The sequence below is a fragment of the Trematomus bernacchii genome, unplaced genomic scaffold (genome assembly GCF_902827165.1).
Source record: "Trematomus bernacchii unplaced genomic scaffold, fTreBer1.1, whole genome shotgun sequence".
In the NCBI taxonomy this organism is placed as follows: domain Eukaryota; kingdom Metazoa; phylum Chordata; class Actinopteri; order Perciformes; family Nototheniidae; genus Trematomus; species Trematomus bernacchii.
In genome coordinates this window covers 18,258,870-18,284,343 of record NW_022987648.1, presented here as the reverse complement: position 1 = coordinate 18,284,343, position 25,474 = coordinate 18,258,870, and the positions used below count along the sequence as shown (strand labels likewise).

Here is a 25,474-nt window from a genome sequence, read left to right as displayed (position 1 = left end):
GCCAAGCTGGAGACATTGCACTGAAGGAAGTATTTGGACATGTGGTGGACAGTCCTCATCAACGCAACAGTGACAGTGAGCACTTTATACACACTTAGGCCACTCATCACTATTCAGTTACAGCTTAATGTTATTACAGAAGAGATTTGAGTGAGTTTAATGAGGTTTGATCTGTGTTCATTTCGTCCATGATGCTGAGGGAGAACAAAATAAGGAAGTCCTCAGTGACGGTGCCAGAAAGTGGAAAAGGACGGACATTCCTGTGTTTTACAAAGGATGTTTTAGATCCTCTTGTGTATATTATATAAATATGTATTTTTCCTTATTTTCAGTGAAGATCTATGTTAAGTGTATTGACGAGTTCAGAATTGTGTATTTTGAGTTTTATGCACAATGTTGTTTAAATGGTGTTCTAAAAAAGCATTTGTTAAATGTGTTTGTACATTATATAAATCACCATTAACATGGAAATCCTTTCTGTATCTGCTTGTTGTTGCTGTCTAGTTTAATTTATTTACAGCGCCAATGGCTTGGTTAATTGTAAAGCAATATATTTTATATAGTTATTTTTGCACAGCTAATAAGACATTTAATGATTCTCAATAATGTTGAGTTTAAGTGTATGCTACAATTGCAGTTTATATTACAGAGTAAAAAAAATCTATAAAAACAGAAGTGGTTTTGGGGTACAGTGCCATCAGCTCTATTTTAATATGTACGTTCAATGCAGTTGTTGCCATGTTTTCAGTATTGTGAGCTTTATTAGCTGTGATCACATACTGTTATAGAACATTACTGCCATAGCCACCATGGGAGAGAGAAATAAAGACTCACTGAGGAAAAAAAAACAACTGGTCTGCTGGCTGTTATTTTAAAACATGAGGCTGCCTAAGTTAATAGAACATTTAATTATCATCGCAAGCCTATAAAGGGAGCGTAAACATTGTACACTTATTAAATCACTGCCCAAAAGTTAACATCTGCAGATTCATAAGGCGAGACTTTATTGAAAAGTCTCATTTCTTTTCAATAGCTTCCATGTCATGTGACCCATTCATTCAAATCAATGTAGCATTGTAATTACTCACACTGGGCACCTAGCTTTTTACTGGATTTTAGTGTTTCATACTGTATAGCTCATGTCATGTGACCTTTTGACCATATATGAATGCAGCATTGAATTATTGAACATGTAGAACAAACCTCTTTTTAATGGATTTTAGTCTTTCATCTTAGGCACAACAAGAGATGATGCAACCGTCAAAATCGCAGGAATATCCAATTTATCTGAGATCAAAGATTCAGATTATTTGTCAAATTTATAAAGATACCCAGAACAAAATCTTATTTGCAGTAATTACTTTTTCCAATTATAATAAGAGCACTTGCTATCAGATGAGCAGTGTAAAGTTGGATTCTGACAAACAAGCTCAAAGGAGCTGCTGTCCACCTGCTCGGCATCCATCGGTTTATTGCCATCCTCAGAAATCTATCAGGAGTGAGGAGCAGCAGGTTCTTCATGGAGCTGGTTTTAATCACACCCATGATTCTCTATGGATTCGCGCCCATAGGAATATCTGTCTGTGGAATAGATAAACATTACATTACATGCCACTTGTTATACGCTTTACCCAAAGCGACTTAAATACACTTAATACTGTTGAGAAATCCCACAGGAGCAATTTGGGGGGGGGAGTGTCTTGACACAGCGAAATGCTGACTGCAGGGGGGATTGAACCAGTACTCCCCTGATATGAAGATCACAACCTAACCCACTGAGCCACATCCTCCCTATCCATATAAACATTGTGATACTTTATATACACACTTGGATATGACAGGTGAGTCTGTCTTCGACTCAGTTTGAGACAATGAACAGGTGTTGTAGTATTGTCTTCTCACCTGCAGCTATGACTGGATCTTTCTTCAGCTCTCTTGTGATTGGACACAGAAATGTATCAGGGGTGTCTTAACGACTCTTCTCCGACTTTCCTTAGGGAGACGGATGCCCACAGGTTCTGAGAAACCAACCAACTGTTCAGTAAGTATGACTCAAATTAATAAAATAACATCTGACACATTGAACTTCTTATGATATTTTTCAAACATAGTGAATAAGTGATTTGATTCTATCCATTTGTTCATCGTCAAATACTTCACATAAACCAGCTGAACTCTATTTTGTGTTTCTTCTGAGAGTCAGTGAGGCGACAGACTCGACAGACAGACTTTGTCCTCTGATAAAACAAAGGCAGGAGTAAATCTGGATCTCCACACGATCAATCTGTGGCGCGATACAAAGAGCCAGACCCTCACTGTGAATCTCTGAGGACTTGGTATTGGTTGGTAGTTCAAAAGGGAACATTTTTTCAATATTATACTAGAGAATAAAAACTGAAAAACAGCACAAAAGTGAAAAATAAATCACTCTGCACAAATCCGCTCGTCTCTGCCGAATGACTGCACCGTGTGAATTGGTCATGAGCTGCAAATATCACCACCAGCTACAACTGAGGAAGACCTTTGGAGCCACTCATGATAAGTGAGGAGACGGTGTAGAAATCGATTCAGAGAGCAGCTGCAGGGACATTTTCAGGCCTGCAATTTCAATCCTGGAAATGTGTCTCCAAATATTATGTTTTCAAAAAGACAAATGACATTATATCAATGCTCAAGTGGCATTCACGAAGTAATTAGAACATGGGAACAGTGATCCTGCTCTATTCCATCCTGTTTCTGGTATTTCAGATACTTTTAAATACCTGACATTAAAATTCAATTTATTTTTTATAATTTGGATTCTTCTTTTATCATTTTATCATTGATTCTTTTCATTCGGCCTAAGAAAAAAGAGAATTTCCTCAATACAAAAAAGAACACTTTCATAGTAATGTTTATCAGAGAGACTCTTTCGAAAATCACCCAATTTTTAAAACAATTCCCCACAATACTCCTTTATTTAATAGCCGCAAATGAGTCAGAATTGAATATACCAGGTCTAGTAAAAGACTGGAATCATATTGTAAAATATACTCTAGACTCTAGAGTATATTTTACAATATGATTCCAGTCTAGAGAACATACTGTATCTACCCCATGTTGCTAAACAAACTGACATTTCCCAGAGAGAGACACTACTGCTACAGACCTCAGATTCAATTGGCTGCGAATGCTAAATAAAACATCTGGTTCTCGCTCAGAGTTTATGACCTTGGCAATGCTGTCAGGAATATCAGAACAAAAAGGGATGCTTTTTGGAAGACGTGATATAACTGCAGTATAGGTTAGAGCTGCATCTGATGAATATGTTGACACACAAGAGTTGTGGATAGATTTGGTGCAGTTTTATTTTTAAATCATTGTGTAGGTGAATTGAATTAAATGCTATCATGGTGAACACTCCAAAGCTTCATGATAAATAGGGGTACATAATGAAGAGATCTTTACATCAGCTACTGTTCGTTGAGGACCAGCTTGTTCTCTTACTGCGGCTTTGAATTCGTACTCTTGCACTTATTCATAATGCAGAAATGCAAGATAAAGGGATGAAAGCATTCAAGCACACCTTACAAAAGACTGTGTCTGCCTCGCACTGTGAACTCTGTTCCTCGCCTGCATTCATAGTCTTCATCTCAAAGTAAAACAGGCAGATGCTGCTGTCGCCATCATAAATACTTTGAATCCTACGAGGAAAGTGACGTTGCTCAATCAAAATGTCTTCTCTCGATGAAACACGTTGAACCTATTAAGTCTTCCGATTCATCCAATAAATTACTCTTGGATAGAAAAACGGCACTTAACAGCTCAATGGGATTTAAGATTTCCATAAGTTCCAGCATTTTTCATGGGGGCACAAGCCATTAGTGCTATACGGTCCACTTTACATTTAGATTGATAATTTGATGAGACGCTACAAGGAAACTGCAGAATGAGGCTGTCTCACAGAGATACAGCGAGCCATTTCCAACAGGAACTTTTTCCTTCCATGCCCTTACTCAAAGATTCATGAATATTTCATTAAGTAAAGTGTGCTGGAATCTAATTTGGGTGTGTGTTCTATGTGTAAGTAAGTGTGTGTCTATGCACGCACACTCTCATTTACACAAACAGCAAGCACGGGAAATGATAGTTGTTGGTCGCACACAACTCAAATAGGACAGGAAATGTGGCTGCTGTTTCCTGTGTCCTTGTTCTGTGGTAATGATGAGAGCAATCCTCCATACTAAACACATGGAGAAAGATGCTCACTCCTTAAGACACGCTTTGCATTGCTGAGCAGCATGCAGGGGAAGTTGGCTTCACTGTTGTTTTTTACAATGTCTACTGCTGTCCAATTAAAGCAAACTAAACAGCCAACAAGGCGTTTTACTGTGATTAAAGATGGGACAGTGATGCAGCTGCTTACATGATTACAGTCTGCACAATGTACTGTAATCAGAGTGAGGTCATTATGGCATTCATGTTAACTGTCTGCTACATTCAAAACAGAATTCAAGATGTGCTTCACTTAAACTACATACCATACATACCAAGCGATACAAAAATGAAAGTAAATTACAACTTTCTGTGCTAAACTTTTTGTAAAGTATAATGAAATCCAGAGATCAAATCTAATAATTCAACAATAATTGAGGTTTATAAAAATGTCACTAATTGTATATCATTATTTTGGCTTGTACTTCTGCTGGTAGGAATAAGTTGCCAATTACAGTTGAATGAATGAAATGGGCTATACGTCGTCACATGCACAGTTGTGGCACAAGTGTCTGTACAAACATGTCTCTTTGTGAACAGACTTTAAATAGACTTTTTTTAAAGTGCTTTGTAAAAGTACAAAATGATGGTACCATCAGCACCAAAAAAGGAACTTAGATCTCACTTTTTACTAAATGTAATGCATTAAAATGTGCTCAATAAAGGAAAACTACTCACCAAACCCATACAGGCTCTCAAGGAAAAGTTTAGAGTAATATATTTGTTTACTTTTTTGCTGAGCGTTAGATGAGATGATTAATATCACAATGTTTGTATGGTTAATCTCAAACCAAAGCCACCATCTGTCAAAATGACTTATTATAAAGAGTGGATAAGTGGGAAACTAACTAACTTGGCTGTGTCTGTAGTTAAGAAAATGCACCTGCAAGCCCCTCTGAAGCTAACTCATTTACATCATATCTCATTAGTTTGATTTGTACAAAAACTGAAATAAAGAAAACGACTAAGCAAAGCTAGGCAAGCAGACAGACAACGTTGGTATGAATCAATCATTATGTTAAATTATGCCTTCAAAACATAACTTCCTTGGTTGGTTAAATATTGATTCTGACAGTACTTTGTTAGTGGCTGTACTATAGTGTAGTGTGTCCGTCCACTGCAGGGACAGTTTGTGTTGTTTTCTGGCCGCAGTTTGTGCACTGACTTTCCACGCAGACCTTGGACGACCCTGAATGGACTAATCTTATTTTCAGAGGGATTATCATTGTTTGTGACGTAAAGGTCATCCCGTGGGGTTCTGTCCTCACAGCATGATTTGTGATTGTATAAGCAGATAGAAACACTGCGGCTTCACATCGCTAAATCAGATCACTGTTTGGGAAAGAGTTGTGGGACGGAATAATAAATGTAGAGCATCGATAAAAAAAGAGGCTTATATCATACTATCCAATTGAAGCTTGTCATGTTTTTGGATCAAACAGTAAATCCTCACAAAAAACACTGTGTCCCTGTGATTGTGTGTGTACTGTACTAATGTACGTGACAGTGTTTCGTATTATATCCTCACCACTTCCTAGCTCTGCTGCTGTATCGCTCCGTCAATATTGTTAGTTTGAAAGATGCTGACATGCTCTTGTAGTCCTTCCTCACACACAGTCAGGTCTGCACATCCTCCTTTGACCAATCAGCAGCCTGAACTGGAGTGACCCCTCAACTTCCTTCCTGCAAAATGCACAACAGGAAGGGAGGAAGGGCTCTGCTATTACAGCCTGATACAAACAAACAATCTCCCTCACACTCAACAGAAAAGGACACACTCCCTCTGTGCTGATAAAGGATTGACAATTACATTCCTACACACACACACACACACACAGATCCCTGACCTAGCAAACAAGCATGTGATCTATCAAAGGGGAGAAAATTGAAGCTAGGGTTGTGCTACTTTAGATTGTGCCCGTGTGCAGCTCATCAACCTTCACAGGACACCATGTGAGTGAGCGGCCATCATTTATCATACCAGGCCGAGACAAACTGCCCTGTGGCGCGCCGGCCCGTTAATGACACCTCGCAGCATCTTCCTGGAGCCCATCAGCCATCATTAGCCGTGCGACTGGGAGGAGTTGCTCATTACCATGCTAAGTATCCACGTGTAAGCCCCCCCCCCATCCACTTCCTATACTACCTTTGCTAGTCTAGACAATTCATAGTCAATGGGTATTATCCTCCACATTGTATTGTATTTTTGAAAAAAAAACTAAAACATGCCTGCAATTGGGGGAAAAAAAGGCATTTCTTATTCAAATGGTATCATGTCCTGTGGCTGCAATGCATTCTGGTCTAGAGGTTTTAATTAAACTGACATCGCTGCATGATTACTTTCTTTGTGTCAGATTGTTGACAGCACATCTAAAGGTTATGATTTGTTTTTGGATACCTTGTATACTAGCATGCTGATGTTTATCAGACATCTTGTATACCATCTTGGTTGGCATGCTAACATTAGCACTAAAGACAACTAAAGTTGTCAAATGTGATTTTCCTTTTTTTTGGCAATAGTAAAACTTTGCAAATAGTCCTCAAGCAGTCATACCGATTGGATTTACCCATTTAGTAGCATATGCACGACAATGAGCAGAGAAACACCTCCTCTCTGCAGCCATGGCTAATATAGTGAGTGGAGTCTCTCAGTCTAGGAGGCTGAGTCATGGAATCACTGTGCCAAAGCATGAAAACCTCACAGAGCCTCGCTGCAGACTGGGATCGCTCAGACTGCTGTTTAATTACTTCAACGGATGCACATACAGTATGAAGATTGCCTCACTCCCTTATCAATCCATTTACTGCTGCTTATCTGGGTCCGAGTCCTGGAAGAGGAACCTGAGGCGTTCCCAAGCCAGACCAGATATGTAATCTCTCCAGCATGTTCCTGGTCTACCCGGAGGTCTGTTCAGCATCCCGGTTATTTACAGGAGAGGTTAGGAGGTTATATTGTCAACAAACTAAAAGTATTGTATTGTTCCTCTCTGTCACAGACCTCCACTGTTGTCCAAAATATACGTAACATCTTACTTCATGACCAGGTCAACTTCCTTTTGCCAGAAATACTCACCAACATGCCTGATGTGTGTAAATCCAAGGCTGGAAATAGTCTCAAACTAATCCAATCCTTGTGTTTGTGTACAATTCACTTCAAAATGTAAGTTTATGACGCACTGAGAGGTCAGTTCATCCTGCCCACAAACACAGGTGTTTATAATCAGTCTGATTGAACTCTGTATACATCTCTGCCAACTCTGTCCAATAAGAAGACTGATAACAGGGTTGGAGGTCCCGCCCTAACAGGTGCAACAAAGCTAACAAGAGAGTGAGCAGAGAGGTCTCGTAAACAATGTGAAGTGAAAACGCCTTTAGTTATAAGGGCCTGGCGTAAAGGGGGTGGGGGGGATGTGAAGTTAAAACGTTGAGAATAAAGTTGAACTTTCATGGTGAGTGACCCATTCTTCTGGGCTTGAAAGTGTTGAGAGGTGGACAAACATATTGCTGTTGGAATCCTTTCATGGGATTTGCTGGCATTAAGAAAAACGTTGAATAACAATCTTTGTTCATATTATTTAGGTTCACCCATCATCAGAGTATACCATTTCAAATCCCTGGACAAAATCACAAGAAAAGCTTTTCATCACATGCATAAAAGACTCAAAAGACAAGATGTGTCCAGGACACACAAAGACATGAAATGATCTAAAACACTTGTGCAAGACTCTCATAACTATATATATGAACATAAAGAACGAAACACAGTAACACAGCAGGGGTTTTAGTACTGTGAATACCTTTAAGAAAACAGAGTGATACATCTATTTACCTTGGCACACTGTCTGCCTTAATGTATCCGCTGCAGAGAAACCTAAAAGGGAATAACTTCATGCGAATAGAGAGAAAGATTAAAAGAAAGGGGGATAAAGAGAGGCATAAAAAGGCAGATCTTCATTGAGGTGGAATCTGCTTTATCACATCAACCTGACTGATGGCAGATGCGGTGATGAAGCTTCGAGGCCTCCAGATGTCTAACGATTGCTAACTTTTCATTTAGTGTTTCCAATGTTTGCTTTCATGTTGGGTTGGGACTTTTTTTTAAGGAGGATTCACCTCCATAACATCAGCTCTCTGAGGCGTAGAGGTAGTTAGTCCTGCTGCCTCAATACACATCAATCATAATTCCTCCTGTAGACACTGCAGTCAGGCAGCAATACACATGCAATATGAGCTTCTCTGGCTGGATATCTTCCCAAATACTCTTCTGGGAGTCTTAAGCACTCACTCCTGGGCTTTGGACCAATGCTAACTGACTGTTGTTTGAAGAAAGGAGCATTTGTAGGCGCCACCTTAAACAATTCTCTGTCAAGTATTTATCAGTTCTGTCGACTCCATTTCCTATTCTCCACACGTTTATGGTTCTGTCCATGGAGCCGGTTGCAATCCACGTCATAATGGGAGACAGCAACAGCAGTCACGTACCTGCAGGAAGGACAGAGATGTGAACGATGTGTATGACAGACTTACATTTGAAGAGAAGAAGATATCTGCTTTTAAATGTAGCTTACCCTTAAAAATGAAATAAAAAACCCAGTCTTGGATCGTAAAGTATCTTAAATCCTTTCAAGCACTTCAAAGCACTCTGCTGATGCCTACCTGCGGTGCCACTTCAATGACTGTCTGGATAGTAGCGCTGGAGAATAAAATATTGCATCACTGTACCGAGGGCTTCTGGGAAAAACTAATCAAGCAAAAATCACACATTTTGATCTGAACCCTTTGACTCCTGTTTTGCTGTTTGTCTCATAGCTGCAGAGATTGCATAGCAGCGGGAGGTCAGGTCGTTTACATTTGGTGCGGTTTCAAAGTGTGGAGCAGGAGTCCCAGGTTCTGTAAACAAAGTACAAACAAACAGAACAGGATGTTTGTCATTTCAGTGTTTACAGCGGCTGGGATTTAATGTTTAGAAAGTAGTGGACTGAGGCAGCATAGCTAAACAAGAAGTCTACATTTTGTATTTGTGCTTCAATTACTGCATCATAATATTGTAACACTTTTATCCAAAGAAATGTAGAATAATAGACTAATGTGTGTTGGTAGAACTAAAATGCAACCTTCTCATTAAAGAATAATGAAATACAAAATTGGATTCAAACAAAAACACAGATTAACCTTCAGTGTGTTTGAAGTGAAGCCAGAGAACAGCAGAGAATGCAAACACAACACCAGTCCTCCTGTGGCCGGCTGAGAGAACAGCAGGATCAGTGCTCAGCAGTGGCATCTGCTGTTTACAGAACAGAACAAAAGAAGATTTTGAACACAGAGAGATCCGAGATCAGTTCAAACTAAATGTGTCCCAAATGTGCATATGATTTGACCAAGTATAATAAATCAAATGAAATTAGAAAAGATAAGTATGACAGGCACATAAGTCAATATTTAGTTGCCAAGGCAGGAGGCGTTTATCAGCACTGCCTACACACTGTTGTGTGTGTGTATGTGTGTGTGTGATGAGTGATGTGTGTGTGTCCTACCCCGAGATCAGCAGCTCTCCATCATAAGAGACACACACAAGACATAACTGGAGCTGAATGACAGGTGGGAGTGTGTAGCAGCTTCACATCAAAGGCTGAGGGAGAACACACACACACACACACACACACACACACACACACACACACACACACACACACACACACACACACACACACGCGTATATATTAATATATAGAAATACGCAAACTTTTGTCAGTTTTCCTCGTGCTGTGCCACCTGCTGACAAGTAGCACAGTTGGCAGTAAATGTGAAATATTCTCAGCTTAAGATACAAAAACACTGAGTATTATGCAGTAATACTTCATCATACAATAATCATACAGTATGTTACATCAATTGGTCTTCAGCTGCATTAAAATGATCTGTGTGTAAATACATGTGTTTCAAAATGTAAACTCCCTCCTCTCCATCATTGTAAAAAGCTGTTTTCGGGCTCTGCAGGAGCCTAATTTATTATTTGCCTGCATTCTCATTATTTGAAGTGAAGCACTCTCACATCTCAGTGAGGAAAAAACACATGATTAAAGCCGACGAAATCAAAGAGTCTACACTTTTGAAATTAAATTAAATGTGAGGTGTGATTGAAAGGGTATGCTGCTGAGTAAATTAGAAAAAAGGCTACAAATCTGACAACATGAACAATGTGACCCTCGTTGCTGAAATCCTCTGGATATGGAGCATTAGAATATGGGGCTGCAAACACAGTCAGCCAGGATGAGGAAAATGTTCCATACAGAGTGATAACAGCTGCAGGAAGGGCACCTTGCTCTCCAGAATCATCTGCACTTCAGTCTTTATGTCCTAAAACAATGCAATAGGGGTTCAAGCACGCAATCCTCTCTCATAGACAAAAGAGAAATGCACATTTCAGTTAGGCGGAGTCCTTGAACCCTCCCAACAGTAAAAAACATTATGTGAAAAATACATTTAAACAAAAACGAAAAGAGGACAGGCATTGTTCTCTGTGTTTATACAAGCTGCACAGAGATAAAAAAAAATCCCAGTGGACGCAGCGGGTCACCACGTGGGACACATCCAATCCTCCCCAGAAACGGACGTTACCACGGCAACTCATCTTAAGCACTAACAACATGGAGTGTGTTCAAACGCTAACGAAAATCCAGTCTGCAGGCAGGTTACACAACGCATGAACATACACGACATGTTCTTGTTCTGCTGCGGCTCCTACAAGATATAAATGTCACAGTGGATATACTGTGTGCACCTGACTTCTTCTCCAACTTCTACACACACACACACACTTCTCCGCAGCTGCTGTATTTCAGCAGAATGTCTTAAAGTGATCCATTATTAATGACTCAGTCTGCAGCTGATTTATTCCACACACTAATACAATTCCTCTATTCTGCAGAGCGATTTCAAGGTTAAAGCAGTCAGCAGGTTCTCTCTCTCTCTCTCTCTCTCTCTCTCTCTCTCTCTCTCTCTCTCTCTCTCTCTCTCTCTCTCTCTCTCTCTCTCTCTCTCTCTCTCTCTCTCATGGGAGATGGAGGGAGGCAGCTTTTAGCTGAGGAAGCGGACAGAGGGGTCGTCCTACCTGCTCCTTCATTCTGGGAAACAACTGGGATTTTCAGCTGGCTGTCCTGTCCACAGGAGGCCAGTCGAAACTCCACACGGCATCCGTCTGCAGAATGAAAAACAGCCACATTTCTCAATGTTCATGCTTGACGGATTTTAATATAAAAGGAAGACAAATACCCTCCAATGGCCTGTTTGTGAAGGGTGTCAACACTAGGCAAGCACCGTCTTGTATATGGGATATATATTGTGTTTGGATTAAAGGGATTTAAGGGCTTTTTATTCCCAAAACCGAAAAATAACAAACACTGTCTGACTGTCATTTTGATTTGTGGATCGAAATGCTAAAGGTTGCTTTTAACTGTCTGCTAACTGTGAAAGGATTATTTCATTTTCTGTTCAGAATGAATTTATGTTATGAACAATGAACTCGGGGAAGACTGAAAAATAAAACACTTTTTCTTTACAAACTGAAGGATAAGGGCACGCCCAAAAGACTGAAGTACTTGTGTAACTTTCTCTTTACTTAAGAAATACTGAAAATGTTCACCGTGAATATCTAAGATAGTGTTCTGTTTCAAGATACTGAAACTACTTTCATTTAATTTTCAATCTTTAAATTAGACTGTTTCTTATTATAAATCAATTCCATCCAATGAAAAGTCAGAAAAAAGACAAAAAATTATGTTTGCCAGTTTACATGATAATGTCTTCAAATGGTTTGATTAGTTTGTCCACAACACAAAGATTTTCAGTTAACAATGATTAACAGGAAAAGGTAGCTATGAACACAAAGCTTTATTAGTAAATAACATAATGAACAAAACTAGTTGCATGTTAAGACACCAATATGGATAGGTGAATAATAGGTGGAAAGGTATTTTTGGTGGCATGGGTAGACTGACCCTTTTAACACTGAAATATCTCACTGACTTTAAACTGTGGTGCAAATCTGCAGGTGACTCCGAGGTCATGGGCGTCCTTCTTGCAGGAGATCGATGTCCTGGTCCCACAGTTTGAGGTCTCCATGGGTGCAGCCGGTCACTAACATCTGGCCACAGGGAGAGAAGCAGCAGGCCATAACACTGGCCTTGCACTGGACCTGTAATAGTCACACAAACACCACCATTTTCAAACTAAGGGATACAAGACAGCAGCCTCGGGGTTCCTGTAAAAGCTGTGATCTTCTGATAAAGACTTGGTAACACATCAGCATACTTGTCTCACTGCTGGTTGTGGTTATTACTCCCATGCTTCTGCATTGTTTAACCAGCGTATAGTAGTGAGCGAGCTCTAATCTTTTTAGAGCATTGAGTGAAGACTAGGCTGAATGTAGGACTAACCCAAACAAGTCTGAATTAAGTTGATGTTTGAGGGCTATAGGCCTAATAAACGTTATTTATAAAGCACCTTTCATGCAAGATACAGCCCAAAGTGCTTTTCTGAGTAAGACAAGATACAAAATAAAGAGTGAGGAGCATAATTAAAAACAGTCTGTAAACAAACAGAAATTGTTTTATCACAGAACCATAAAACAAATTCACATGATGAACACTGATAGCCTACCGCTAAAATGACCTATAGGTCTTTAATTTACTTTTAAAAGTTCCAATGGAGTTTGTTGTTCTAAGATCCAATGGGACTAATATAAGGACTTGCTCTAAAGTTACCTCCAGTAGGCTACAGTGTTCATGAATGTTAATTGAAATAGGCCTACTTAAGATAGCAGCTTTAAAATGTTACTGTGAGGCTGGAACTAGGAAACAGGACCTTATTTGCTCTTAAATAGTGTCTGTCTGATATGCAGCTTTAACTCTGTAGGCCTACGTGATTGTCTGGCCCACTGTACCACCTCCTCACCTGCCTGCGAGCCCCCCACCATGGTGGATCCGTCCATAAAGCAGCAGCTAAAGGCCGTAGTAGTGGCCCGAAAGAGCAGAGAAACGAAGCTCCGAGAGGTCTGTGCTATAAACACGGAGTTTCATCTCCCGAGCAGGTCGCGAGAGAGCGGGAGCTCCATGGCTGACTTCGGCTGTGTGGTGAAGAAGAGTGCGAAGTATTGACACCATCTTGTGACTGGTTGGCTCTGAGCGGTTCACTCACAAGGTGGCGCAAAATGCCTAAATATCCGCTTGTAAAAGAGGAGAGTTGGTGGACTGAGTCAAACTGTTGCTCCTCATGTGGCCACAGTTTCAAGTATTTATTTCCTCTTCCAAGTTACAAGTCTTATTATCTTGCACTACTGCTATCAGTCACGTGAGTAATTAGCTGCATAATGTTCATAGTCCATTCTTTTTTATTGAAAGCATTAGGCCTACTAAAGTATCTGCTAAATTCAAAAGGTAGCCTACTCATTATCCAGAATGTCTCTTTTTTGTGTTTAATTGGATTATAAATTGACTGAAAAAACATGTGAAAATGCTTTAATGTCGATGGAGGTGGTGCCAATGTTAAATACCTTTTACCTTGGGTAGTTTCATCCTAAACAATTCTCAATATTTTATTTGATGATCATGTTTTGTATGTTAATTTGACTCTTGAGGTTACTAGTGTGAAATGAAGGTATAGCTGTGAAATGCCTGTAGGATTACACGTATAATACGTTCTCCTTAAGTGGATTACAATTAAATACAATAAATAAAAAGGTGCCTAGTATGTTTCAAATGAAGTCTTTTATTCATAAATACCAGATAAATAAATAGGGAAGACAGTAAGGGCCTTGTTTTTGAAAAACAGGTTTATTTTTTCTGTGCCACACATCCACTATTGAAAAATAATACTCCCACAAAAGTTGCTACTCATTTCACAATATTCATAATAAAATACAGTTACTTCTTCAATTCTCATGACTTCAGCTGTCTGGAGACGTCTCCGATGGACCGTGACTCTGTCCGACTCCCAGCTGGATTAAAGCCCAGCGCAGGTTTCACGTCCGCCCTCAGGATGTCTGACAAGACTCCGGCTGAGGGGAATGCTTGGAGATGAAACACATTATATGCACCACATCAATTCTTTTTAGAAGAGAAGCTCAGAAGTGTTTTACATTTTGGGTAAGGGCTCTATACAGTATACTGTGCAGGACACACATACAGTACACATAGAAAAACAACGCACCGCTCCATACACTGTTTAGAGGTCAGAGGTCAGGCACTACAATACTGAGGAGAGCAGTGTTGTGAGTGGGTATTCAGCACAGGCAGAGTACAGTATGAGACATATGAAGTGCTACAATCATCCTTATGCATTGACAATATTTTAACAAGACTGTACTGTATTTACACACTATCTAAGAAATAAGTCCTGTAAATAGTGACAGTGATACCTCCTTGTATATTACACAATTAACAGTAGAACTGCTGGCAACCTAAAGCCAAAAAGCTGTAAACATTTTTTTGATTGGCTTGTTCAATCGTCCCTAAAACAATCTTTAGATTTTTTTTAAAGCTGTGTGCCATTTCCTGTTTTTTTCTTAGATGAGACTAACGGTAACATAAATACTTCAAAAAATAAATACACACATATACAATAAACTAAAGTACTGATGTTAAAAAAAAAAAAAGCAGAAGGCCTATCTACTATGGCCATCTTTAATTCCCAATGACAATATTGAGTCCAAGAGTCAGTGCATTTTGATGAAAAAAACAGTATTGCACTTTCAGATATTAATGCTTGAAGTTGTTTTCCCTTCAGGAGAATGTGTCCTTTCACATTGCAAATCAGTGTCATTTAAACCTGTTTATGGATTTAGTGTCTCAGGTGAAGAAAAAGGCCTCCCACACCAAAGATATATGTAGAGGAGCGTAGAAAGTCAACACTGAAACATTTTCAATCCAGCAGTTCAGTCCATCGTTTGTCAAAAAACCTCCTCATGCTGTGGCCAGCTCGTCCAATTTCTGAATCATCTTCGTTGAATTTTTCACAGTTATCAAAAATCAGGTTCACATCAGCGATGAAAGTTTCCAGATTCAAGTACCTGTATCAGGAGAAAGGGATTTTTTTACTTATATGCACCATTGACATTTAAAAATGGGAAATATATAGATTTTATACATATAATGTAAGACGGCATGATAAGAGCAGTATAGTTTAAAAAAAAAATGCATAGCCAGGGAAGGGGGTTAACATTTCAGGAAAAACGTTTAGAGATTAGAGTGTGGTACGTTTAAGAGAAGGAACAAAAAAAATCACACATTTATGATATACAGTATGAAATTATATCACATGGTATGAGAGTAACACACATACTGGTTGTTGGTGAGCTTTTCTCTGATGGTGGAGAGGTCCATGGGCTTTTTGATGACCTTCCTGTATCCAGGGACGGCTTTCTGGTTGACGGGCGTGAGGAAGGGCCAGGCGTCCTGATGGGCCTCCAGCTCCGCCAGCAGCACTCTGGAGAGAACAAATGAAAGTTTAATGGAAAATCATTTCAATTGAGTGACACTAGTACAAATAAACGTTTTGAAACATATTAGATATGATATAAAAGGACAGGATGAAATTGTCATGTTGGTTCATGACTGCCTGGGGAGATTTGTTCACACCACAGGAGAATAGTTAAAAATAACTTTATTTCAAACAGTGATAAGAGGAAATGCTGCTATGCTTGCAGTGAGGATGTGTTTGATCGTACCGGCACGTCGTCAGCCCATTTGTGTTGCTGTCTTTGGCCGTTTTGGCTTTCTTCACACAGGGGACAGGACTGTCATGTCTGGCCTGGGATCCGGGCGGGCTGTCGTCTCCTCTCCTCTTTTTGAACTCCTTGGTACCTTTCTTTGGCACGCTGTTGCTGCCGGCAGCCTCCTCTTTGATGAGCTCTCCCACCACAGATGGTTTACCGTTTCGTTTTACCTCACTGCCCTTCTTCCCTCCTCCAGCTGTTCGGCTCTGCTGCCTCCTACCTCGGGGGGATAGACCGCTCTCCTGAATGACAGAGCACACAGGAGACTGGTGAAGAGACACACTAAACATATCATATTATAATCACTCATGATACGGCTATATCATCATGTGTCAATTCAATGTACTGTTATAGTGGATGCTGGGGGTACCTTCTCTACACAAGTGGGACAGAACCAGTCACCGTCGGGTACCGTGGTGATCTTGGGTTTCTGGCAATAAGTGTGGCAGCCTTTGTCACAGCCATCACAGAGTAACAGCAGCTCTTCATTATCCCCCTTATGACAGAGCTGGCAGTGCTGGAAACACCAGATATATGTTCACGGGTGTGAGGTCAAACTACTAATGCATTTTAAATTTGCCTCATTGGATTTCATGTTCACCCTATTAAATTTGAACAATTTATTGTACAGATACTGGATAGATGCCAAGGTAGTGAGAAATATTGGTAAGTCAATGGTGAAAAGTGAAATGATGTCAAACTGCATTGCATCTGTGGAATGCTGAAGTGAAAATGAATCATTATGTGCTGTCAGGCATATTGCATGATGTTGATTTGTTAATGATTGCCTATTATCTGATAATGGTAATGATGGAGTGTACAGATTTCTTGTGTTATCTTTAATTGCCTTCTAGAGGCTTATGTACTAATATTTGTATTTGATATTAATATTATGAGATGTAATGAGACGTATGCTGTAAATTGGTGTCTGAATTTATATCTGATGAAAGGATTTAAACTCTTCTGTGATTATGAGAGCGAGTGTGACACTTACCACTTTCATGATGGATCGTTCCCAGGAAATGGATTTCTGCAGCTGCTGGACGCAGAGCGACAGCTGAGCCGAGCTGCGGACTTCACCGAGGGCTTTACGCCACAACCTCATGCCCGGGGCAACCTCCTCCTCTCTGCTTTGAGGTTACAGAAAGAGAGACTGCAGTCACTACAGTCTGTCGTCAGTCTAAAGGATGATAAGTGCTAACATAAGACCTTTGTCTACGAAGCATACTGTGAGATTAAAAATGTCTAAAACGAGTGTGGAAGAAAGCTGCGACGATAAAACGCTTGACAGAAAAACAATCACTAACTATTTTGCTAATAATTATTCTTTAAAGTAATTTAATAATCCCAGATAAGGCTGGTTTATTTAACCACTCAAATATTGAGTGTTCCTGCTTCGTTCGTTTTTTAATGTATAATATATCAAAGTTTATATTGTTAGGTGATGGACTGACAAAACAAGACATATACAAAATAAAATGAGACTTTGAGGAACTGGGATGGGATGCTGCTGTGTTTATTGTATAACTCTGGCACAACAATTTCCTTCGGGATAAATAAAGTCCTATCTTATGTTATGGACATTTTTTTTTTTTTCCTGACGTCTTATAGACCAAACAATTAATCTATGAATCTAGAGAAATAATCTGCAAATCATTTGAAAAATGAAAATACTTGCTAAATGCAGCCCTAGTTTGGTATGAACCTGCACTTCACCGATGCACCACAGTGAGGAGCAGGTAGAGTGACCTTATCCCGTCTGATCTGAAGGTTGTTCTTAAAGAGCTGTTTTTTTTTCTCCGTACCTTCGCTCGATGTTCCTCTCCAGCTCTGCCAGCCTGATGACAGCTATATCAAGAGGATTGTCGGGCTGTCGCACCACACTGCCAGGAAGTTCCTCCTGGCTGCTTTCTCTTTGTCCTTTCCTTTCTGCAGCCGGGGAAGATAAGAGCTTGTGCTCATGATAGACCAGATCCTCCCTGTCTGACTGCCGCTCAGGATGCATCCAACCCTGAGAGAGACATCATCACATTTGATGACACAGTCATTAATAGGAAGACACAGCGACGGAACAGGACAAGGACAAGCATATATTGAATAATTACTCATGAAATCTAATTTGGATATGAGCCTAACAAAGATAAGAGAGTAGGGTACAGGTACCTTGACCTGCAGGCTGGCAGAGACCACCCTCCTCTCCAGACCCTCCACCTGCTGCAGTAGGCTGATGTCCTCCTCCATGGCCTGCTCCTCCACACACCAACTCTCCACCGCCTCCTCGCTCACCTCCTGCTCCTCCAGCTCCGACACATCTATCGCTGCCACCGCAGATACATAAAAGAAATTACAAATCACTGTCTACTGTAAGCAACTGTATGATATATTTAATGTAAATCATAAAAGATCTGATAACATCATTTAAATTTCACTGCATGTCTTTTGATATTTTTTTCTATCATTTATTAACAGCACACAATGACTGTTTTTAAACGCCATTTTCTTAATGTCTTTCATTTTTGTAAAGCACTTTGAATTGCCTTGTGTTGAAAGGTGCTGTATAAATAAACTTGCCTTGCCTTGCCACACTTATGTATGTGAAATCTTGTAAAATGTCAATTGAAAATGTACTGGCACAATTTAACCTGTTGTTTTCCTTATAGTGTGTTTTATTATATAATCCTTAACACCTTTCTTTCTTCAATGGGATTTCTATTTATATGTGTAAAACAACCAAATAAATAAACAAACAAATGGGAGAAAATGTGCACCAACCATCTTTGCTGTTGGCACAGAGCTGGGTCCTGTACTCGATATGTTTTTGGATCTGTTTCTGCAGGGCCTTCTCTCTGATTCCTCGGCTATGGAGGGCCTTGACCAGACTTTGCAGTTCCTCCATGTCTGCCACCCTCCACCAGCCACACAGCATCTCTGCCAACACACACATTAAAAAACTATTCTCACAAAATGGTTTATATTTTCTTTTGAGCAAGATAGAAACGTTAGACTGAGTGACAGTCTGTCTGGGCAGTGAACAGACCACCATATTTGACTTGTGCGTACTGGCAGTGAGCCGTTCTTACCCTCGGGGACCGGCTGAGGACGAGGGTAGTCCTGGGTCTTGGCCACTTCCTCAGCAGGGGACGAGGCACACTCGGGCCTGTCAGTCAGGGGCTCTGGGGTCTCGCTCTTGTTGACAGAGCTGGTGTTTGCCAGGGAGAAGACCCTGTTGCCATTACCCTCGGCATGCTGGGAGGACAGATCCAGCAGGAGGGGTAGAGAAGACCCCGAGGAGGGCAGGATGGGACTCGCTGCTGTGGACACGTTGCACTGCCTGCTTTGATGAAGGCCAGACTGTATTTGTTGAGGGGGAGAATACACACACTTTAAATGACCATCAGATCAACACATGATGTATAAGGATGTTGCAGTTAAACAGTCCAACAAGTGTATTAAAGGTCACCTATTATGCAAAATTCACTTCTTCATGTCTTTCATACATAAACATGTGTCCCCTCTGTGTAAAGAGATTCTGAACGTTTCAGGAAAAAAGATTCTCTCACTTTTTGTCCTGATCCATTTATATAAAAACCTGTCTGAAAATGAGCTGATCAGATTTTGGCCACTTTATGAAGTCATACCGATTGTTTGGCTTGTGTAACCTTTAGCCAATAATCAATCAAGGTAACACCCGCCCTCCTTATCACCTGAATCTCCTCCTAGAGCACCATTGAGTGGCACCTTATTTTCATCTAAAGTAACAGACAGAGAATCAGCACTTTTGAAACAGGGCTGAAACAGAGGGGATTCTGGGATGCTGCAATGCACGATCTGTTTGGTATTTTGAGCCAAACACTTCAGAGACATGTTTTGTATATATCTGAGAACTATAATATATTGATGAAAAACCATATCATAGGGGACCTTTAATAAAAAGCACAGCGTGATCTAAAATAATCGTTACTGGGATTATTGTTGAAAACCGACCTGAAGGACAGACGGCTGCATGTTATTAATCCCAGCAGAAGCACTGAAACTGGCTGCAGCTAGGGGATTAGGGGAGAGGGAGGGGGGGGATTTGGTGCTGACGGTCTGCAGTGGAGAGGCGGAGGCTGATGGGCTGGAGCCGGGGGTGGAGGAGGAGGACTCGTCGCAGGAAGAGCGAGGCAAAAGGCTGAACCACTGGTTGCGCTGCTCCATCAGCATCTTGGAGAGCTGGTCCTCATGAAGCATAGACTGAGGGCTGCAGGTCATCCAGGGACTATTTATGAGCAGAGATGGCACTGAAGTATCTGATATTTTATCTATCAGTCCCTGCTGAAAAGTGGGATATGAGGGACAAGATGCAGTTGTAGGGATTTTAGAAGAATGACCGTTGTGAGAATTGATGTCCGAATCTTGAGCCATTTTGGCGACTTCCAGGAATTTGCTGAGTTTAGAGAAGGAGCCGGGTTTCTGGAGGAAGAGATTGAGACTGTCCTGCTGGCTCTCCTTTGTGGGTGTTTCACACTCTCTGCTCTGTGCTGGGCTCTTTGTCTCTTCCTGTTCCTCTTCTTTTACCCTGACTGTCTGAGCAGTTCTCAGTTGTTTCTCCTCTTGCTCTTCCTCTTCAGAACCTGAGTGACAGGAAAAGGTAGCTCAGGCAACGTACACAAATGTCATTATATCTCCTAACTCACATTTTTAAACATTTTCTCATATACAGTTAATTTGCTCGAGGTTATATCATTCTTTAGATTGTTTGACATGTAAATCATATTTCTCGTTGTTTGAAAAGTGGCAAATAAATAGTTAATTATCATCACAATAATTAAAGGTTAAAACGAAAAAATGAAATAAAGGTTTGCACCTTCACCGCTCTCCATGCCTTCCACAAAGACGCCACTGCACTGCGGAAGGACCCAGTAACGTCTCTTGTAGCGGTCCTGTCCAATCGTCATGGAGCGCAGTAGGTGGGAGGAGTCAAATAGCTTCTGTCTGATCTGACTTTGTTGCTAAAGAAACACAGAGAACAGGTTCAATTATACTTTATAAATTCCTTGATGACGTGATCTGAGGAAAAAAAAGTATTCAACTCACTTTGTATGTTTTCTCTATCTGCTTCTCCAGCTCCTCCATGCTGGCTGACTGCACGCTGTCGTCCTGATGGAGAGATGTCATTAGTGAGAGGCCAGTGTAGCGGCTGACATTCACTATAACAAACACTATGAGCATCATGCTGTCACTGACCTCCTCTTCACATATTTCAGATTTCTTCCCCTTCTTCCCACCCGATTCTTCTTCATCATCGTCATCTTCGTCTCCTTGGTCCTCACTGTCGTCATCCTCGTCCTCTTCCTCCTCGCTGTCCCCTTCTTTCCTCTTGCATTTGTTTCTGGCAGTGGGGGTGACAGAGGTGTGGCTGTCCTCTCCTCCCACACTGTCTTTCTTCCCGCTCTTCTTGGCGTGGATGCTCCTCAGTCTTTGAAGTCAAAATGGACAGTCAGTTTCATGTGCTACATTTTTTTCCTTCTTCTGATAATAGCTTATATAGGATGCATATACTCACTTGCGAAGTTTTCCCTCGACAGCCCACTTATCCTTCCTCAGGTTGGTCATGTGATCAATGTTTTTGTCGATCTCACTGCAATGCATCGGACAATATTTAGACTGATGTTTCTGTGACCTTTTTGTATAAAAACGATTTCTTTACGCCACACTGCAGTGTGCACCACAGCTGTTTCAAAGTGTTAGCAGTGATACTAAAAAATGTATGACACAAGATTTGACGCAACACTGTGAAACTGTCCATCAGACCCCGATTTGCGTTATTCCTTTTGGTACTTCTGTTAATACATCAAATGTTAAGCCTCCATGAATAAAACAAGCCAATTTGTTTGATATCTCAGGCAGAGATTAACTTGTTTGCTTGAGGCACATAACGAACACTTGTTCATTAAGAATCCCCAGGATTACTCTACATTTAGTTCATTGAGAGTACAGCCCTACAAAACGGAGAGTTTGCCTGAGGTTCAGAAGGAGGCAGGACCCTCACCTGATCACAGCCTTACTGCAGCAGAGCTCATTGACCAGGAACGCCAGCATGGAGGCCTTCTGTGAGGGGCTGTGGGCCTGGAAGGCTTTGGTCCTGAGGCTCAGGGCCAGAGCAGCCAGCTGCGTCTGCTCACAGTGAGCCTCCATGTAGATGTGCAGGATCTCAGACACGTTGTCTCTGTTGATCCCCACATTAGTCAGGTTCTCCCCCAAGGCGGTCTTATTCTGATAAAAATAGGGTGTTTCAAAAAGAAAGAGTTAAGTGGTTTTTCACAAACAAATGCTCTCCACATTTAAAAAACAGATGTTCTTTATTTACTGTGACACCTGAGAGCAGGGCTTAGGTTGTAGCCCATGAGAGTGCAATGGGAGTAAAACACCAACATTTTGAGCAATTATCTCTTCAAGCAATCTTAAGTGCTTAAATGACCCCTGGGATGTGTGCGGATTATTATAAAAAAGAAATCATGTTTTAGTTGACACGCTTGTCCATCTTTTGCCTGAGAAAGCCTCTTCATTTGAAGGGGTTTAATAATGCAATGTAATGTTAAATCATGACATAATGACACCTTCAGCATATCATGGACAAATGAATGGTAGGTATATGTGTACAGTAATAATTGTTAATTATTCAGTAAATATTATTAATTGTAATGTCATTGTTTGTTAAACAGAACTTAACTAGAGTTTAATTACCATTAAGTAATGAAGGTTATTACAAAGTGTGACCCAGGTCAGTGCTTGTTATTGGATGTATACACACGTGTAAAATGCAGAGCAGGAATATTTTATAATTCAACAACACACTCTCACCTTGTGCCCTGCAGGTATGCCGGGATCAGACACAGCTGCGGACAGCATGCTCACCAGCAGGTCCTGCACTTTGCCCAAACTGTCCCCAGTGTTGAGCAGCCCCTTCTGGAGGTCATTGAGGTTGAGCATGTTTGGGTTTAGGTCCAACCTCAGCACCTTCCCAAAGCTGCACAGAAACTGCAGCACCACCAGACAGTCAGAGAAGGTACTTCCTGTTAAAACTAGACCAGGGATCCGAGACAACTCTGGAAGTGGCTGTAGACAAGATACAAACAAGATTTGAAAATTAGGTTAATAATAAATATCGTCTCTGAACTATTTGCATTTGATTCCTATACACAAGGATCCATTTATAGACAATTTCAAAATAAATGTTTCTTACAGTGCTGATGTGTCAGACTACTTTTTTTTAAATTTATTTTTAAGTCTGGTTATCTTGAAATCTCAAAAAGGATAACCAGATTTTTGTTAATTCTAAGTATCTGATCAGTAATATTCTGGTCTGTGTTACGGCGCGAGTAACCACTTGGTGGCAGTATTTTGACCTACACCTGCTTCCATTTTAATCAATTCAAGATGCTTTCAGTGATATTACAAGTCTATTTTGGTAGATCTGATAGTGAAAAAATGAAACCATAAATGTGTCAAAAGCATTTATAATCTTTATGTGTATAGCTCCTACAGTGATTAAACTGATTGATTTCCGTGTCAAAGAATCCTCATGCTAGTGGGAAAACCTTCCCCTCACACATCTACTCCACAGATGGAGACTATTCACGCTCACATACATGTACTCTTGTTCTCATCTGCCAGCAGTACCAGTGTGTGAATACCTCATGATCTGCTAAACACATGTCTTCATTTGGTTTCTTCAGCTCCTTCGCTTTTTCCAGTTCAAGTCTCCTGAGCCTTCGTTTTCTCTCCTTGTTCAACAATTTCTCATCCTTCTTCTCTTTCTTCAGACGCTCTTTCTCCTATAGCAGAGAAAGTGTTATTGTCATCGATGCAAAAATATTATGCTTAGAGGGTGGAGAACACATACTGTGACCTCAATTACCACAGTGTTGAAACATAATAAATGTAATTATTATGGCAAGGAAAACAGAATATAAAATGTAGAACAACACAGTGGACAGTAATGAGCAGGAAAAAAAGGGATATTAAAAGATCAAGTGTCACTCACCTCTGCCTTCTTACGGGCGTCCACAGCCTTCATGAGCATCATGTGCTGCCTGCGTCTTTCCCTCTCCTGGCAGAGCACACACACAGTTTATTTTCTATTCACAGTTCCTAACATTTTCTTATAAGAAAAAGGGGCTCATGTGTATGCAATTCACAGTATGAACATGCATAGATGAAGAAACACAGATCACTATTTGTCACACAATCAAAGTGTTGCACCGTAGTTAAAGAGTTACAAACAGTTAAGCCAAACGGGACACAATGATTGACGAAAAGCCACATTGCGGGTAGTGATGCACACACAAAGCACAAGCTCACAGTTAGAACAGCCATTATTAATCTGAGCGTGTCGGCAGGAAGGCACACTGAAAGGAACAGGCCAAGAGGAACTATAAGCAGCACATACAGTATTAAGTGTTACAAGAAAAACACATAATTAATTACCAACTGATGTATAATATCTGAACTCTCCTGCATATTAAATGGGATGATAATATGTGAACTCTTTATTTGTTACTGGTTTATTTTTGTCTTTATTTGTATTCTATTATTATGAATGTGTGCTTTTCTTCTCTAGTCCTAATAAGTTAGCTTATTCTTTATTATTGCATGCCTTTCTTTTACCTGCTATGCCACCTTTTGCTGTAACACCATACATTTCCCCACTGTGGGACTTATAAAAGGAATTCTGATTTATGGTGAAAACTAAGTCCATCATTGCCTCCGTTACAATTAAGATGTATTAAGTGAGACCGATGATGCAACATAACAATTATGATAAAACATATAAATCTCTAGTGAGGAAAAACAGGACATTTGTTTGCTATATAAGGCAGTGGTGTAAATAACTGTCAGGAACACAAACTGCATATCTGGACTCCTCTCAGGTATTACAATGGATTAGAAAGTCTGCTCACACAAAGTAAAGTAAAAGGATCTTGAGCCGATAAATGTAATTAATCTAAAAGTCAAAAACATTGTAGTGTGTAGTTTGTTGTTTTTCTTTTTTCACTGCTTTGCATCCCGTTATATTTTCTGTGGAGTTTAGGCGTTCTCTTGATCGGATTGGCCAGATAATGGATGTGTTTTTCTTTGGAAGACAAATAGCGCAGACGAATGCAGTGCACTGTTGTGGAAAGCCATGCAGAAGGATGTAGTATGACTGCAGCCTACACTTTACGCTTTGCTATGATGGCAACCATTTATCACAACACGTTCACAATATGCTGTTAGATGTACAGAAACAAACATACCCATACCATATCTAGTCTATGTCTCTCCAACTCCTGGTAGAAATTGTTGGCAAAGTTAAGAAATAGAAAATCACACAGGAAAATCAATGCAAGAATGATCAAACCTGTGGAAAGCTCAATTAAAAATACACCAAAGAGAACCCCCAAAGCATCATTTGACAGGATAAAGTGT

The 25,474-nt window shown here is 40.4% G+C and overlaps 1 protein-coding gene, 1 long non-coding RNA gene and 1 pseudogene across 6 annotated transcripts in view; all 3 read right to left on the bottom strand.

Annotated features, from left to right (window-relative positions):
* Positions 1-1,219: 1,219 nt before the first annotated feature.
* On the bottom strand, positions 1,220-13,375 carry LOC117485633 (annotated as a pseudogene).
* On the bottom strand, positions 9,032-9,829 carry LOC117485780. Its single transcript, XR_004556241.1, has 3 exons — positions 9,789-9,829; positions 9,427-9,538; positions 9,032-9,144 (listed from the first exon to the last, which is right to left on the bottom strand). It is a non-coding gene; the product is annotated as an uncharacterized LOC117485780 (long non-coding RNA).
* A 690-nt stretch (positions 13,376-14,065) lies between the features above and the next one.
* Positions 14,066-25,474, bottom strand: part of LOC117485761 (bromodomain adjacent to zinc finger domain protein 2B) — a 44,266-nt gene continuing 32,857 nt past the window's right edge. For 2 of the 5 annotated variants that reach the window (XM_034134447.1, XM_034134453.1), the window contains 19 exons: positions 25,303-25,335; positions 24,051-24,116; positions 23,701-23,841; positions 22,868-23,122; positions 22,056-22,279; positions 21,570-21,644; positions 21,251-21,482; positions 21,101-21,163; positions 20,871-21,015; positions 20,009-20,637; positions 19,105-19,375; positions 18,797-18,952; positions 18,188-18,342; positions 17,830-18,035; positions 17,019-17,154; positions 16,395-16,541; positions 15,977-16,266; positions 15,592-15,735; positions 14,066-15,319 (listed from right to left, as the gene is read on the bottom strand). In XM_034134447.1, the coding sequence (XP_033990338.1) occupies positions 15,172-15,319; positions 15,592-15,735; positions 15,977-16,266; positions 16,395-16,541; positions 17,019-17,154; positions 17,830-18,035; positions 18,188-18,342; positions 18,797-18,952; positions 19,105-19,375; positions 20,009-20,637; positions 20,871-21,015; positions 21,101-21,163; positions 21,251-21,482; positions 21,570-21,644; positions 22,056-22,279; positions 22,868-23,122; positions 23,701-23,841; positions 24,051-24,116; positions 25,303-25,335 (3,516 nt within the window). In that variant the 3' untranslated portion in view covers positions 14,066-15,171. The remainder of the gene's footprint in view (positions 15,320-15,591; positions 15,736-15,976; positions 16,267-16,394; positions 16,542-17,018; positions 17,155-17,829; positions 18,036-18,187; positions 18,343-18,796; positions 18,953-19,104; positions 19,376-20,008; positions 20,638-20,870; positions 21,016-21,100; positions 21,164-21,250; positions 21,483-21,569; positions 21,645-22,055; positions 22,280-22,867; positions 23,123-23,700; positions 23,842-24,050; positions 24,117-25,302; positions 25,336-25,474) is intronic. The other 3 variants (XM_034134450.1, XM_034134451.1, XM_034134452.1) reach the window with 3 other exon arrangements.